Here is a 16,108-nt window from a genome sequence, read left to right on the forward strand (position 1 = left end):
TTAATATTTTTAATTAAATTGCATTGAGTTAATTATTAATTAAGCATTTTTCTTAGCTCGTTTGAAATAATCGAATAAAAATTATGACAGGCGGAAGCTGCGACGAAGGAGAAGAGTGCGACAGTATTCTCGACGATTTGGAGAATATCGACGACGAGTTGGACGAGACGGGAATTGTATTCGTCACCACGGAGGACACCAGCATGGCGAAGAAATATGGTATCAAGACTTTCCCTACCCTCGCGTTCTTCCGAAACAAGGACCCTCTGATCTACACCGGTGATCTCGACGACGAGGACGAAGTGCTGTCCTGGATCACGGACGAGGACACTTTGGAAATACCGGGAAAAATCGAGGAGGTCAACGCTAGGATGCTGGAGAACATTCTCGACGAAAACGACTACGTCGTCGTCTTTTTCTGTACGTCTCTATATAAACAAACGCGACAATCGATCGACAGTTCGCGATACATTGTACCGTGTTTGCTTGCAGACAAAGAAGGCGATAAGAAGAGCCAGAAGATTCTGCAAGAGCTCGAGAATATCGACGACGAGTGCGAGGAGAAGGAGATTGACTTTGTAAAAATATCCGACGAAGGAATCGAGAAGGAATACGATCTTCCGGGATTGCCGGCACTAGTGTTCTACAGACACAAGTTCCGGCAGATCTATTCGGGTGACATGATGCACGAGGAAGAGATCTTGGAGTGGGTCCTCGAGCTTCGCACAACCACGCCAGATGTTATCGAGAGTGTCGATAGGAAGACGTTGCAAGTGCTCATCAACGATGTCGAGCATCTTGCCGTGTTCTTCTGTAAGTATTAGCTCTTATTTTCGCTATTAGATTGATCCGCTCAAGAAAAGTGCTCTTACTAAAATATACCTTCCATATTTACATTCTTCATTTTTTTTGTTTGGCATTTGAGACATAAAACGCAATGCTTTTATCATACTTTCAATTTATGTCAACTTTAAACAGCAATTGTAATAGAAAATGATATAAATTTTTGCGTGTATATTTTGATTGTACATGATAAAAATTCTAATTTAATAGACGACGACAAATGTGAATCCTGCGGACAGATCCTCGAGGAATTAGAAACGATTGATGATGATACCGACAAGCACGGTATCCAATTCGTCAAATCGAACGACGCTAAACTGGCGGCTGAAATCGGCGTTTTCTCCTTCCCGGCTCTCGTTTACTACGAGACCGGCGTCCCCATCATGTACGACGGTAAGTGCCGAAAGATTTTACTTTTGCTTTTTATAATCGAGAGCTTTCCCGTCCCTTCGTTAAACAATCCTCGTTTCTTACGTAAAGGAAACAATATCAAACATTTCACGCTCTATACGCGTTCTTTTTTTACTAAGTCACTCTCTCCTTCTACGTTTTGAAACAAATTATTTACAAAAGATTTAAAAATTATAAAAATATTAAAAATTGGATAAACAAAACATTAAACACATTAAATATCTTTTGCAATGTGCGAAAATGAAAATATTTTATGAATATTGAATTCATAGAAATATATAATATATATTCTGATTGAAATTTCTGAAAATAATTCTGTAAAAAATAAAAACATATAAATTTCGACTGACTTTAAACAGAAATTTTATCAATGTATTACAAATTCATATAAATTTATTGAGATAATGCGATTACAGTGGAATGAAGAGCGACTTAGCGTGTTCCTTTCAGCAAGTTTCACGTCGATAAAGCGATAAACGAAACCCTCCACCGACAATGATCTCGCCATTGAACCTGGCTGATCCTGATACGCGTGTGTGCCTTTTGTAGGTAATCTTAAGAACGAGGACAGAGTTCTGGAATGGCTAATCGAACAGAAAAGTAAGGAGATTTCTAGGATGATGATTATTATTACTGGTGTACTGTTCTTTGTGACGTTAATCTCGGTCGTGACTATACCACCGGGCTACGAGTACAATACTCACGCCGTGGTGATCACCCCGATCACACTACCACCATCACGATCACCATGATCGCAATCGTGAGAGAAATAAAAAAATAAGAAAACGAACGTAAAACGTCCGTCTAACGTAGAGGATTTTCTGTAACGTCGGTATAACCGCGCGATGCATGTTTAGATCCGCGTAGTATAATGAGGGTTTTATCCAAAAAAAATGTGGGATGTCACGAAGCTCGGTGAAACGTGTATAAACGTGTTCTTTTTTTCTTTCGATATGCACGCTGGCCACATATATAGTTTTGGTCGCGATATATAATGCATTTAAATTACACTCGCAAGCTTGTCTTACTCGCCTTTCTTTTTACTCACATGTTTCTTTACACACTAGTACGCATTTGCATTTACGCGATAATGCAGAACGAATATATGCTCGGGCGATAATGCGTCGTGCAAGTTTTTCTGAAATCCATAGTTTTACAGAAGAAAATGTCATGGCGCATCACCGTCCGACAACGAATAACGATCTCATGAATTAAATATCGAAGCTTACAGCAGCTTTCGGCGCACTAATGGCTGTTTTATTTTTTATATTTTTTTCTTTTTGAAACGCGTTTTTAACGAAGCTTTTGTGATTCGTATCGATACAAAGTTAAAATCACGAATTAATAAATGAATCGGGAACATCAGTTATTATATGTGTATAAATATTCGTATTAAAATAATTTTAGTAGCTTTTATGTGCACCGGCAATCGCACTTATTGGCTTCAGCCATTCGTTTTTTAAATATTCAGCAGAATAAGCAATATCTATATGAATTTTTATCTTTGTTCACGTTTGTTTTTAGGTCATGTACGCGCGATAATCTTATATTATTGTAATTTTCCGTATAAGCACGATCGCTTCACGAGGCTTCGGACACTATTTGGCTCACTAAACCTATCTTACTTATTCGCAACAATGAACGGGTTTACGAGATAGGGAGTCTCGATCGTTGGGAAGAATATCTTTTCTCTTTTTGTATGATATAATAATATTGCGTATATAACAATAATGCGGAAATGTTTAATGTGATATGCGTCAATAATGTTTGTCACTCTAAAATGCATGTCATCCCTTTGGACCGAGGCCGTATCGATCACAAAAAACCTAGGTACACAATCTGGCTTTCCATCGCGCTATATATTACCCATAACCCTGTTAATATGCAGGTAATGATAGTGATCGTGATGATGATGACGATGATGATGAGGACGATGATGAGGACGATGATGATGATGATGATGATGATGATGATGATGATGATAATGATGATGATGATGATGATGATGATGATGATGAGGATGATGATGAGGATGATGATGATGAAGACGACGATGACGAAGACGACGATGACGACGACGACGACGACGACGACGACGACGACGACGACGACGACGAAGACGACGATGACGACGACGACGAAGACGACGACGATGACGACGACGACGACGAAGACGATGATGATGACGACGACGATGATGAGAATAATAATGATGATGATGAAGACGATGATGATGATGATGATGAGGATGATGATGATGATAATGATAATGATGACGACGACGACGAAGATAACGATAAAAAGTTGAACAAAGCCCTCAAGAAAATCCTGGACAAAGGTAAAAGTCCAACGACGACCCAGGAGGCCGAAGAGGAATTCACGTGAGATCGAAGTGTGACGGGCTTTGTGTTGCGCGAAAGAGAGAAACTACAATGATATCCCAAAAGCCGTAGACGTATACATACCAATAGGTCGATTGGTATTGATTGATAACAACAATAATTTAGATGAAACGTGGCTGTTCACTCACCATTCACGGTAGAGCTGGGCCGTGTAGGACCTATCCTGCATGAATACGTTGTCTCATCTTTTTTTTTCTACTTACACTCGCAAAGTGCATCCTATATAGCCTTCCACTCGACCGTCATAAGTTTCCTCAAAGTTTCCAAATCTTTCTCGCGTAATGCATGCCCGCCTTGTAACAGTCCTTTGTTAGGTAGGAGCTACGCGACCGAGTCATTATTATTTCTTAGAATCAATCAAAATTTTCGCGCAACAGACAGCTATAGAGCTTTAAAATAATAAAGATTTGTACTTATTTGATAATTATGTGCACTGATTCACATTATTTTACTTATTCAAAGTATAATCGCACGTTTAATTTTTCCATCTTGGTACGCGAACTGCAGTTATTGCAGAACTAATGGTGCGTAGCTCCAGTCTTGGTCGCATTTTTTTACCCTCAAATAATAATGGGCTTCTCCAAAGCGAGCCGATGGTTCCTGTCGTAGTTGACAGCTGTCGTCTGCAGCGAGCTCCGAGTCGAAAGAAATCAGACTAGTCTCCGTTCGGGAAAGCAAGGGCAAATAGAAGGATAAGCTTCTTCGTGTTTCGGATTATCGCGACATGATTCGCAAATTATCGCGGCAAGTTTCGATGATTTTTTTTTCTCGTCACGACAATTCGCATTCGGTGGTAGATGAACGCTGCAAAAAATTCTATCGAGCGAACGATAAACGAAGAGGAGGCTGGTTCACGTTTTTTAACGGCTATAGAAAGAGTCGTCGACTCGCCGCGAGAGTCTCTGTTACAACATTGTCTAAAACATGCACGTTTGGCTTTTGCTACGCAATTGGGATTGCAGTGGAACGTTCTCTATGCGCTAGCAACGTCGAGATCGCACGAGTCAATATATTTTCGTTTTCCTCCTCGATTCTCTCTCTATATCTCTCTCTCTCTCTCTCTTATCTGTTTCCAGTGTCTCGTTCATCTTTTTCTCTCTTTCTCTGCCCCGTTATCTCTCTCTCTCTCTCTCTCTCTCTTTTTTTTGTCAATTCTTGTACCCTCATTCGATTTCGTCCGTGTACTGTTACGTCCGATCCGGATTGACTCGTGCGACGAGACCAATCAGCCATAGGCTAGCCAACTCTCACAAATCTCTCTCATTCTCTTTGTATCTGACTCGTTGTATATTTGCTTACTGCAGGCGACGGCTGTTTCTACATCGGGATGGGAGGTAAAAGCGCGAAACCCAAGATTCCCTCCTATGAGCCCTACCAGTGCTGTCCCGCCAAGCTCGCCCACGGCACCAAGGTCGCCAAGGTCACCAAAATCAGCCCGATTGCCAAGGACAAGGGCAAATCTCACGGCGCCGGCAGAACGGATAAGCCGCAACTGCCGGCCCTGAAGCCGATAAACAAGCTCACGGCCAAGGAGAGCAAAAAATCAGCGACGATATCGCCGAGAGTCGACGTCGACGCGAAGGAATCCAAGTCTAAGGCCAAGAGAGGATTTTTCGGAAGCGGTAAATATCTCAGTCAACCGCGAAGTTAAATGGCTGCCCACACATACACACACACACGCGGTAATCCGATACGGTGATCCGATTCGATCGTTTCAACATTAAGTGCAATATTCATCGAGGAAGATTAATTTTTATCGAAAATGAAAATCGTCCCGCTGACTTCTTCGGAACGAAAAATCTGACGACAGACTCATGATTAAATCGACTTGTGTAATTCGTGTTAATCGCGGAAAGCAGGAGCGAGCAACGGCGGGCAGCTATATCTGCGGTGGGCAGCTATTTAACGAGCGCCTTCGCGAGAAAGGAAAAGTAGCGAGGATAAACGTGATAGATGCTTAGCGTAGTAAGCGGGAAGAGAAAGGGAACGTAGGAAAACGAGTGAGCTCGATGAAAGATTTTCTGAAGCCGAGCCACACCCCCGCGCGAGGAGGATCGCCGCAGCGGAGATGAGACACGGTCACACCTGACTCTTCGTCTTTCGTATCTCGGATGCAGGTACCCCGCGGGTCTCGCGCGATCCATGAAGAAGCGTCCAAGAACGCGCGACTTCCGGACGAGCAAGAGACGATCGAAGACACGTGACTTCCACGCGGCTGGCACCGGCGGCTGGATCCTCCGAGTCCTCGGGATAATCGAGCACCGATTTGCTTTGACCGCGCCGACCGATTCGTTAAATTATCGAGCTACTAATCGAGCAATCAACGGCACGTGTAATCGATTCAACGCGCCCGCGACGGGGCTAAGGCTATTCACGAATTACGAGGATGCCTCGATCGTAATTGTTAACGGCGAGTAGCGATTTTACACAGATGCTGTTTCTTAAATTTAATATAACGCTTTGAAATTTGAAATTTCTTTTGCTCCAAGACGCAATTCGGAAATCAGCCTGGCCCCGTCCTGATGTTCGCAAATCCCTCTTCGCAAGTCTAGCTTCCCGTAAGTTTCGCCTGTCGTTGATCGGTTCGAAACGTCCGCTTCCGGACCACGCGCCTCCCCGAATGAACATCGCCGTTGAAGAGGACGGATGACAAGGGCGTATTTAATATGAAAAAAAAAAGGCGCGACGGAGAGCGCGAGTACGAATTTTTCTGTCCTCTCACTGAGAGTTGGATCGTGGACTGTTGCAGTTATGGCTGGAATTCCGTACCTCTTGAAGGTCTAAACGGCCGACGCGCACACCAGCGTCTGGGCGCGCGAGGTTCGAGCTGTGAACGACGATTGAAGGAACGAGGAAAAAGTACTCGCAGGATGACACATGGTTTAGTTGGTGCCGTGGTCGCAAAGCTCGCGCGACAGAAAATGACGGAAAAAAAAGAAACTACGAGGAACAGCTCGGACAATCACAGCGGACAAAATTTCGCTGCTGAGCGAATTTATGTTGCCAATAAAAAAAAAAAAAACAAAATATGTCGCTGCCATTTTAACAATGTCTATCGTTGTCGATTCTCAACAACATCGCCCACGCATCATTGTGCTCGTCCTCGAACTCATTGACGTTTATCGTTATTATACTCGCGTCATTATTGTCAGCGTCATCGTCATCAGCACTATAAATATAATGTCATCCTCATCGCCACAAGTCAACGACATCTTTCTTCTCGATGTATTCATCCATGCGTCACGCGCAGAAACATCAATGGAAACGTCTGCGAGCGATTTTTGATATTTCTGTACATATGCAAGAAGCCCAGTTATTAGAAGCATCCTACGATCGATAAAAGGATATTATAGAGGAATAATTTCGCCCTGCACATTGGCTAATGTTTACGACACTAAAAGAGATATATTCGAGAAGAGCAACGCGTTCGACAGATGTGTCAAGTCCGATGGTCACGCGCAAATATATAGAATTATTCTCGCAACGTATGCATTTCTTATATAGAATCTCGATCCTTGACATCCGGCCATCGTCTAACGCTGAATATTGTTTATCGGTTTTTTTTTTGTTTTTACTCGTTAACCCGTTAACGTCACAACGAGCGATACCGCCCACTGTTGCATTTCATCGGTAACATTCGCGCGGTAAAGGGTAGGACTTTCTAGTGTAGAGAAAAGGGAAATATAACGGTCACTGTTGCCGAGACTCTATCATAGTGTTCTACCTAGATTTCGCGGTATGCGCTTTGGCGATTAATTTTTTTTTTAACGTGAGATTAATTGTTTGTAACACTAAAATCTTTCGCACTGGAGCCTCATCTTTATCGATCTCCGTATGCTTTCTCGGCCCCAAATAGAAGCCTATCGATTCTTGAGCTAATTTTCCTCTCCTATATTATTTATAAGACAAGAAGATCTCAAGATTGAAAGAGCCTGAAGTCATGAATTAGCACAGAGCTATGAACGAATGTCTTGCCTATCATTTATCTTTCTAATACGCGAACTTGTGTGTTTAAGTTAATCATTTATCCTAAAACGAAATCTTCGTAAACCTTATCAAAAATTCAATGATATTGATTCGATTGGCAATTCGAAACTCTGGCAATTTAATTGATTAAAATTGCCAAAGTTTCGAAGTATTCGATATCATAAACTAAAATAACTGAAACTATATATAAATCTGCCATCGATATCGTGATCTCATTTTTGAAATTTCGGAAAGTAAGAAATCGATAAAAAAGAATACATTACAATAAAAAAAAGGTATTCTAATTCGAAACGCTATTTTTAGTTTCGTAAACAAATCCTAATCTTTTTTTCATGTTACATCGAGGCTCGAGTGAGTTTCTTATCGCATCCACTATCACTAATCGCTTATATATAGCTGCATGAACCGACATAAAAACGTAAACGAAGAATAGCTTATCGGCGATTAGATCGCGCGACGAAACTACGATAAAGGCGCTCATTTATTTATTTACTTATTTATTTATTTATTTGTACATTGAAATACCTCTTAACTTCAATACTCGCCGTTTTGTCGCTCAATGTCCGATAATCTGCGCAAGATACAAACACGCCACGCTCGAAATTGTCAAGTCATAGGTGAGATACGCGTAATAATATTGTATATCCCGACATAAGAGCGTGACATCGATCATTTTAGACACTTTAGAGAGATTTATTGCGTCGTCAACGGATGAAACCTTTGCGATCAACGCAAAATTCATTGTCGCACTGTATCTGTGATCACGATTATCAGACGTCATGAATTATTGCTCGTGAACGTTTGTGTGCGAGCCAATAAGTCCTTGTTATTCGCATAAGAAAGCAGCATGTACGATAATAAAAATCGATATTATACGATAACAATAAATACATTTCCTAATATCCTTTGTATTTGCTTCGCCCACCATCGCTAATAATGATACAGACTCAATTACTATAGTTTACATACGCTTACACGCGATGTCCAACAATCACAGCAATAAAAGTTCTCATTAAAATTTCTCAAATTTATCATTAATATCAAATAAAACCAAATTAGAGAATTTCGTGAATATAAATAAGATACATTTAGAAATACGTAAGACACATTTAGAAAAAAATGCAAAATTTGTTCTTATTTAACGAACACATATCTATCAAAATAAAGTTTACTTTTTTTTTTAATTTCTTCTTTGTAAAAATTCACATCTATCTCACACACGTGCATAAACAACAGGTTTTGACAAATTAAGCGCATCTACAATTTGCTATACAGCAGTTGTTATATGAAGAGGATAAATTAATCCTTGAAAAAGCTTTCCATTTTACGATAAAATAATTTTATTAAAACTTAAAATGAATAGCCATTCCAGAACAACGTTCCATTAATTAATTTAAATAAAACTATCGCTTTATCAACATAAAAAAATTAATATAATGATAGATTTAGATATTTTTCAATATAATACATAAATTTATCTTGGAAAATTATGTCTATATTTTATAAAACGTATGTATGCAGTGTTTTAAAAAAATTTGTAAAATAGAATATAATTTTATAATTTTCCTCAAAACTTTTGAAAATCCATCAAGATATGAGGCCTTTGAATTTAGGCTTCTCTATTCGAACTTTATTAATTCAACGTTAACTCAAAATATAGGTTAACAATTGATAAATAATCAATTAGGCCAATGTACAACGTTTAGGTAATCTGCTTGACGAGACTGAGGTACTCGAATGGATGGTGAAACAGAAGACCGACGAGAGTATAGAAGAAATTGACCGTGAGACTTTCATCAAATACATCGAGACGAAAGAATTTCTCGCTGTCATATTTTGTAAGGAGTAATTTCTAATCAACATATTTTGCATTGAAGTAGCGAACGATAAGACAAAAAATTGTTGTATGCAATCGATCATTTCTTTACATTGAATGATCTGTTATTGGTGATACATCAAAACAAGAAAATAATTCTATACAAAAAAGTCGATAACGTAAAATAAATTTGTTTTTAGAAAATATATTATTTATTCGATTTCAAAAATCGATTTGAAAAAGAAACTTTGAATGAGAAATTTGACTCTATATTTTTGACTTATCTTTATATCACTAATAACAAATCATTTTGCACATTTTATTACGTCTCGAGAAAAATCTCCTAATTGTAATCCATATCTCATTCGAAACAGAAAATATCACAATCACATCAAATTTTATATCTTGCGATTTTTTTACGTAAATAAAAAATACACGTAGACAAAGAGGAAGATCCAGAGAGTCCCAGAGTGCTTAGGCACATCGAGCTAATTGACGACGAGGCCGCGGAATATGGAATAAAGATCGTCCGATTGAAGGATCGGCTGATGGCGAAGAAATACGGCTTCCGCAATCCGCCCGGCATCACTTATTTCCGCAAGGGTAAGAACATTAACTACGACGGTGACATCGACGACGAGGAGGAAATCCTCGACTGGCTGACCAACCCGGAAAATATGGAACTGACCGATCATATCGAGCGTATCAATAAGAAGATGTTTCAAAAGGTCCGACAAACGACTGATTATCTAGCCGTATTTTTCTGTAAGTATGATATAGTCAATAAAATAGCGCGACATGTCGGACAACCGTTTTTTTTCTCAATTTTTTTTCTAATATATCTCGCATCTGTTTAGATAGCAACGACTGCAAACAGTGCGGCCGAGTATTGGCGGAGATCGAACACATCGACGACGAGGCCGACGGCGCCGGTATTAAATTCGTCAAGATCGACGACAAACAGTTGGCCAAGCATTACGGTGTTTTCGCGTTGCCGGCCATCCTGTTCTTCAAGATGGGATCGAAGGAGCCAGTTATATACGCAGGCACGCGATAAACTACCTAATTTCAATTAATCGGAAAGAGAAAGAAAATCAAATGTATATCTTCGCAGGTGATTTGTACGAGGAGGAGCAAATTCTGCAATGGTTGATGACGCAAAAGGATCCTTCGGGCGAGGTGATCGAGGCCCTAGAAGGCGAGGAACTTCTGCACCTGATACGAGAATCGGAATCTTTAGCCGTGTACTTCTGTAAGTTCTAAAGCGTCGTTATCCTTTACGGTAAAAAAAGAAAAACAACTAATAACAGCTTCGCTCTATTTTTTTCTACTTTATTTTTATTGTACTCGTAATTAATACGTGATTATCGGCTTGACGAATAAACCAACAGTATCTGCCTCGTCCAAATAGCGAGATTGGAAACTGCGTTTCGCCAGGAAATTTCTCAAGAGCGAATGTTGACGAAAAAAAAATTATTGCTCCTTCGGTACCCACTTGTGTAGTGTTCCGTCCCATGTTCTCACCCCTCCCCTTTCTACATTTAAATCTTTATAATCAATTTTGTATCGTTAATTGTAATGAGGAAATTGCTAACTGCCTTTTAACAAATATCAGCCCTCTTTCGATCTCCTTCGTTTCGTTACCGCGTTTACCACCGTCGACTTTTACTCCGATGCTGTACACGTTGTGTACTAATGCCGTAGGGAACAGAACGCTTTGCGACATGTGCCAATCAAAATCGTACCGCAAGCAGATGCGCCACAAGCAGGAGCACAAGAACGCGGAACACGCTACGGCCGAGGATTCTGATGGTACAACTGATCAAAGAGCAAAGTTTACCGAGCGCCCTGAGCTTTCTTGCTGTCTATCTCACTCTCTTTCTTTTTCTCTTTCTCTCTCTCTCTCTCCCTCTCTCTCTTTCTATGTCTTTCCTCTTTCTACCTTTCTATGGATTATAGTCTGTTCCAGATTAGTTATCTTGATCACAGCCGAGATTCCGTATTCCCAGTGCATATACAAACGGAGAAAAAGTATTCGACTGTCGCAGCGAAACCGTTGCTACCGCTTATAAGTTTAATGTAAAAGCGATCGAATATTTTTTAGCTATTTATTTAATATTGCAGCAAAATCTGTTTGTTAATAAAAATAGATAAATTTTGTTGCTAATGTAAAACAGTTGCGGTCAAACAAAATTGCTTAAAGATCGATTCGTTATTATCACAAAATAACTTGCAGACGCAGCACAATTGTTTCAACAAATAAAATTGCTCTTAACCCAGTTCTTTCGCTGTTTACAATAATTATATTCGCATCAACGAAGGAATATAAAAGTATGCTGCGCCAGCAAACTTTTCTTCCGTGCACAAGCGCGCGACTCGTCGGCACGCGATATGCACGCGAGCTTTGCCGAAATTCGGCAAAGCCTCGCGAAATAACGCGTACCACTATAGTGCATGCGCTTTCACGTAGGAGACTGTGAACGAAAAGAACACTGATGATCAAGGACAACCTTGTGTTTCCCTATTCGTGTCTCTCGTCAATTTGTTTCTCGTCGTGGTGACTAAATGAAATGTCTCACATGTTTGATAAAAAATGTCTTTTAACCATCAGTGTTTCCTCGGTTATTTTTGTTTCATAGCTAACAGAGAGTTGGACGTAGAAACCGCCACTTTCCAGGCCGAACGTTCATAGGACGCTTTCTCCAAGAAACAAAAAAAAAATATATATATATATCCTCCTCTGTCCGAAATGTATTTTCTATGTACAATTACACAGTTACACAGGTACACATGCACGAGGTGTAAAGCATGAGAACAAAACACGCGGCCAAGCAGTAGTGACCTACAGATCCCGATCAGCATGCAAAGTTCTGTCTTTCTCTCTTTCTCTCTCGCTTACTCCGTCGATGAAACCAGATGCTCTAATATCGCTGACACAGTGAGAGTTGAAAGATCATGTGTAAATCGTAGTGTCCTCGTACATGCCTTGTATTTAGCAGATTCCTCCCTTGTATCAAGTAGACCATTCGCATCAGCGATATCGATGTGCAATCTTTCATTATTTAGTATTATCATCACCTCTATTGTTGATGTAGATTATTCGAAACCGCGAATTCCAGAAATAAAAAATTGATAGAAATTGTTCTGTAGATCCCGACGAGTGTGCGCAATGCGTAGGGATACTCGAGGAATTGGAGAACATCGATGACGATTGCGACAGGCATGGCATTACGTTTGTGAAAACGCAGGTAGGTGAAGATATATCTTTTTTATATATTCGTGTTGAATATAAATATTTGTATAATAAAACAAGTTAGTCTATTATTAATACAACTCGAAACTCCGCACAAAAGAAATAGATCAAAAATATGAAATAAAAATTGTACGCTCTCTTTAGAAAAGTGAATTTAGAAACGCCTCGCCTGTTTAAAAATATTTTTGTTGCCCATTTTTGTAGGATTTCAAGGTAGCCGAAGATTACGGGGTGACCGATTTTCCAGTACTAGTTTACTTCGAGAATCAACTGCCAAATGTGTTCGCAGGTCTGCAGTTTTAGCAATAAACTTTGCGAAATTCTATGTCACTGACAATTATTCGTTTACAGGTGATCTCTCGGTGGAAGAAGAGGTATTGCAATGGTTGATTACTCAAAGAACGGAGGATCGGATCGAACTGATCACAAGAGTGATGCTAGAAACGTCCGTTGAAGAGACCCAATACTTAGCGGTTTATTTCAGTAAGTTAATGATTCGAAGAATAAGCTCTCCGATTATTTTCGATGTATAAACGTCACATCAATATCTATAGATAAACAAAATTGTCACATATGCGACGAGATTCTGGAGGGTTTGGAAAGAATTGACGACGAGTGCGACGTATTTGGGATTCACATGGTGAAAATTCAAGACCCGCAGCTGGCAAAGCGGTATTCGATTAAGACGTTTCCGGCGCTCGTTTATTTCCGGAATGGCAATCCTCTTCTATTCGAAGGTTCTGTCGATTATGTTTCAATATTCTTATCTGTACAATGACTAACAAAAACACTTTTCAAATGTCGCACGAGTAGGAGATCTTCAAAATGAAGAGTCGGTCCTCGAGTGGCTAATCGACGATGACAATCGAGAACTGGCTGATGAGATAGAGTCCGTCAATGACAGAATGTTTGAGAGGCTTCTTGATGAATCACCTTTCCTAGCTGCTTTCTTTTGTACGTTAAATAATCGCATCAAACTTATTATATAGAACGCTCTCCACTATTTTTTTATTGCAAATTTTTTAATTAATTTTAAATGACATTTATATATCATATTAAATATATATGTACGTCTGCGCTGTATTTTGCATCACCTAGACGACGAAGATTGCCCGGAGTGTGACGAAATAATGGAGGCGCTGGAGAAAATCGACGGCGAAGCCGATCTCTTCGGCATCGATTTTGTTAAGATTTCCAGCCCGGAAGCTGCGGAAAAATACAGCATTCTCAACGTTCCGTCTCTCGTGTATTTCCGAAAGAGAACGCCGCTGATATACGACGGCGATCTCACGCAAGAAGACAAGATCCTGCAATGGCTCACTTCTCAAGACGTATTTGAGATCAAAAACGAGATCGAGGAAGTTAACAGGAAGATGCTGGACAAACTGTTGGACGAGAACGAGTTCCTCGCGGTCTTCTTTTGTAAATAAACAAATTGTAGAGACAAATATTACAAATGTAACATTGAAATTAACGTAAATGCCATTACACTTCCAGATGAACATGACAGCCAGGAGAGCGAGGATGTGAACGCGAAACTGGAAGAGATCGACGGCGAGACCGACAATCTGGATATTACATTCGTGAAGATGGGAGATCCAAGATACGCACGGAAATGGGGAGTCACCAAGCTTCCCGCTATTGTCCATTTTCGCAAACGATTCCCTAGTATCTACAGAGGTAAGAGAGTGTTTGTAAGAAATAGCTTCTATATCGCCGCTCATGTTCCACTTGCTCTCCAGGTGACCTGCACAACGAGCAAGACGTTCTCGAGTGGCTGCGGAAGAACAGATACCGACAACCGGAATTGAATATCTATATGTACATGCTGATCGCCATTGCCATCCTCTTCCTAATGTACACCGGTTTCCTACTGTCGTGTTTCCGCACGGAACCGGCCGCGCCCGCCGCGCATCCCAAGCAAGCGTGAGCGCGCGTCAAGTACGGAAGTGACGAGGAAGAGTAAAAGACAGAAACTCGTGAATTCTCGCGCCTGTGTGCGTTGCTCGGTACTTAATACTCTGATTCCCGAATGATTGTGTGTGAATAGGTTCGTCCGGAATGAACGAATGGCGCTTTTACGCGATAAGAACGGTGTAACGATGATAACCGCTGGAACGAGAAGCAGCGAGCGACCTGCCTGCATCCGGACCGCTGTCAAACCGCTAAATGTACTGCGTGAAAGAATGGGAGAGAATGCGTTCTACTGAATTTCGTCATGACACTTTGAGTCGAAAAGTCGAAACTAGCTCGCGCGTATGTAGCATGAATGGCAACAGTTTCCCGAATGTTACAGAAAGAAAAATCACGAGTTTACGAAAGCCAAAAAATAGCTTCGCAAATTATATTAAGTATATAAAATGTATAATATATAAAGATATAATATAATATTAAGGAAACAATGCAATAATGTTTGTTTCAACACTTTTGGCCCACTCAGTGCAATATTGTTTGACGCAAATCCAAGATTTTGCGCCGCGTCGAAGTATCGACGAGCACCTCCGCCGCGATTTCCTCTAATAATTTCTCTAATAAGAAGCATCATCGACCTCTACAAATTACTATTATCATTAATAAGATTATTGTCCGTTGATTGTTATTTCGTTAATATTACCGATATTACTATTATGATCCGCGTAATAATTATCGCCATTATTAATACTGGTTATTGCTATTTTTATTACTGTTATTATAATTATAATCATAATCATAATTATATGACTATTATAATATAATTATAATCATAATTATAATTATTACATTATTACGATTTTTATTATTATTATTACATGTAATTATTGTTATTAGTGTAATGACTAGCAGATTTTGACAGCGGTCTGCGATCGTGCAAACTCATTTATGTACAGTAGCTCTTACTCTATACGACTCTTCGCAATGATGAGTCATCGTCAAGTTATAACGATCTGATATAATTTTTATGACACGATGAACAAGAACTTATTTTTATATACTCATCTTACGAAGGGAACTGTCGGTGTCATCGTTACCGTAATGAGTAAAAAAAAACGCACCCTTGGACCAACTCCAAACTATTAAAATGCTATTTCCATCTGCCAAATGTAAATAGGATTATAATGTGAAACGTAAAAATAATGATGTATTATATGAAAAAGTGATTTTTCTCTGATTTAGATTTTTGTTCGCAGGATTGTATAGAGATAACGTAATGTCGCATATGTTATGTATTATAATTTTTTTGGATACTTTTTGATTCAATGTGAGAGTTCGTATAAAAGTATTTCATGCATGTATAAAAATATATCTTTCAAGGCACAATTCAATTTCCAAAATATACTTGAAATTGTTAGAACCGTATTACTCTATTTCTCCATTTAACATATATTGCGTTCAGTTAAAAAAGATATCGCGATATAT

General features: G+C 39.7%; 1 protein-coding gene across 8 annotated transcripts in view; it reads left to right on the forward strand.

The window, feature by feature from the left end:
• hlk (hulk) overlaps positions 1 to 16,048 on the forward strand; it is a 31,108-nt gene extending 15,060 nt beyond the window's left edge. For 3 of the 8 annotated variants that reach the window (XM_012376376.2, XM_012376377.2, XM_067353476.1), the window contains 16 exons: positions 91 to 420; positions 493 to 813; positions 1,054 to 1,236; positions 9,350 to 9,481; positions 9,901 to 10,224; positions 10,317 to 10,505; positions 10,574 to 10,711; positions 11,164 to 11,271; positions 12,610 to 12,707; positions 12,917 to 13,001; positions 13,064 to 13,195; positions 13,267 to 13,449; positions 13,526 to 13,666; positions 13,811 to 14,134; positions 14,210 to 14,392; positions 14,455 to 16,048. In XM_012376376.2, coding sequence (XP_012231799.1) covers positions 91 to 420; positions 493 to 813; positions 1,054 to 1,236; positions 9,350 to 9,481; positions 9,901 to 10,224; positions 10,317 to 10,505; positions 10,574 to 10,711; positions 11,164 to 11,271; positions 12,610 to 12,707; positions 12,917 to 13,001; positions 13,064 to 13,195; positions 13,267 to 13,449; positions 13,526 to 13,666; positions 13,811 to 14,134; positions 14,210 to 14,392; positions 14,455 to 14,642 — 3,059 coding nt within the window. In that variant the 3' untranslated portion in view covers positions 14,643 to 16,048. The other 5 variants (XM_012376378.2, XM_012376381.2, XM_012376380.2 and 2 more) reach the window with 5 other exon arrangements.
• Positions 16,049 to 16,108: the final 60 nt, after the last annotated feature.

Source organism: Linepithema humile, chromosome 4 (genome assembly GCF_040581485.1).
Source record: "Linepithema humile isolate Giens D197 chromosome 4, Lhum_UNIL_v1.0, whole genome shotgun sequence".
Taxonomy (NCBI): Eukaryota; Metazoa; Arthropoda; class Insecta; order Hymenoptera; family Formicidae; genus Linepithema; species Linepithema humile.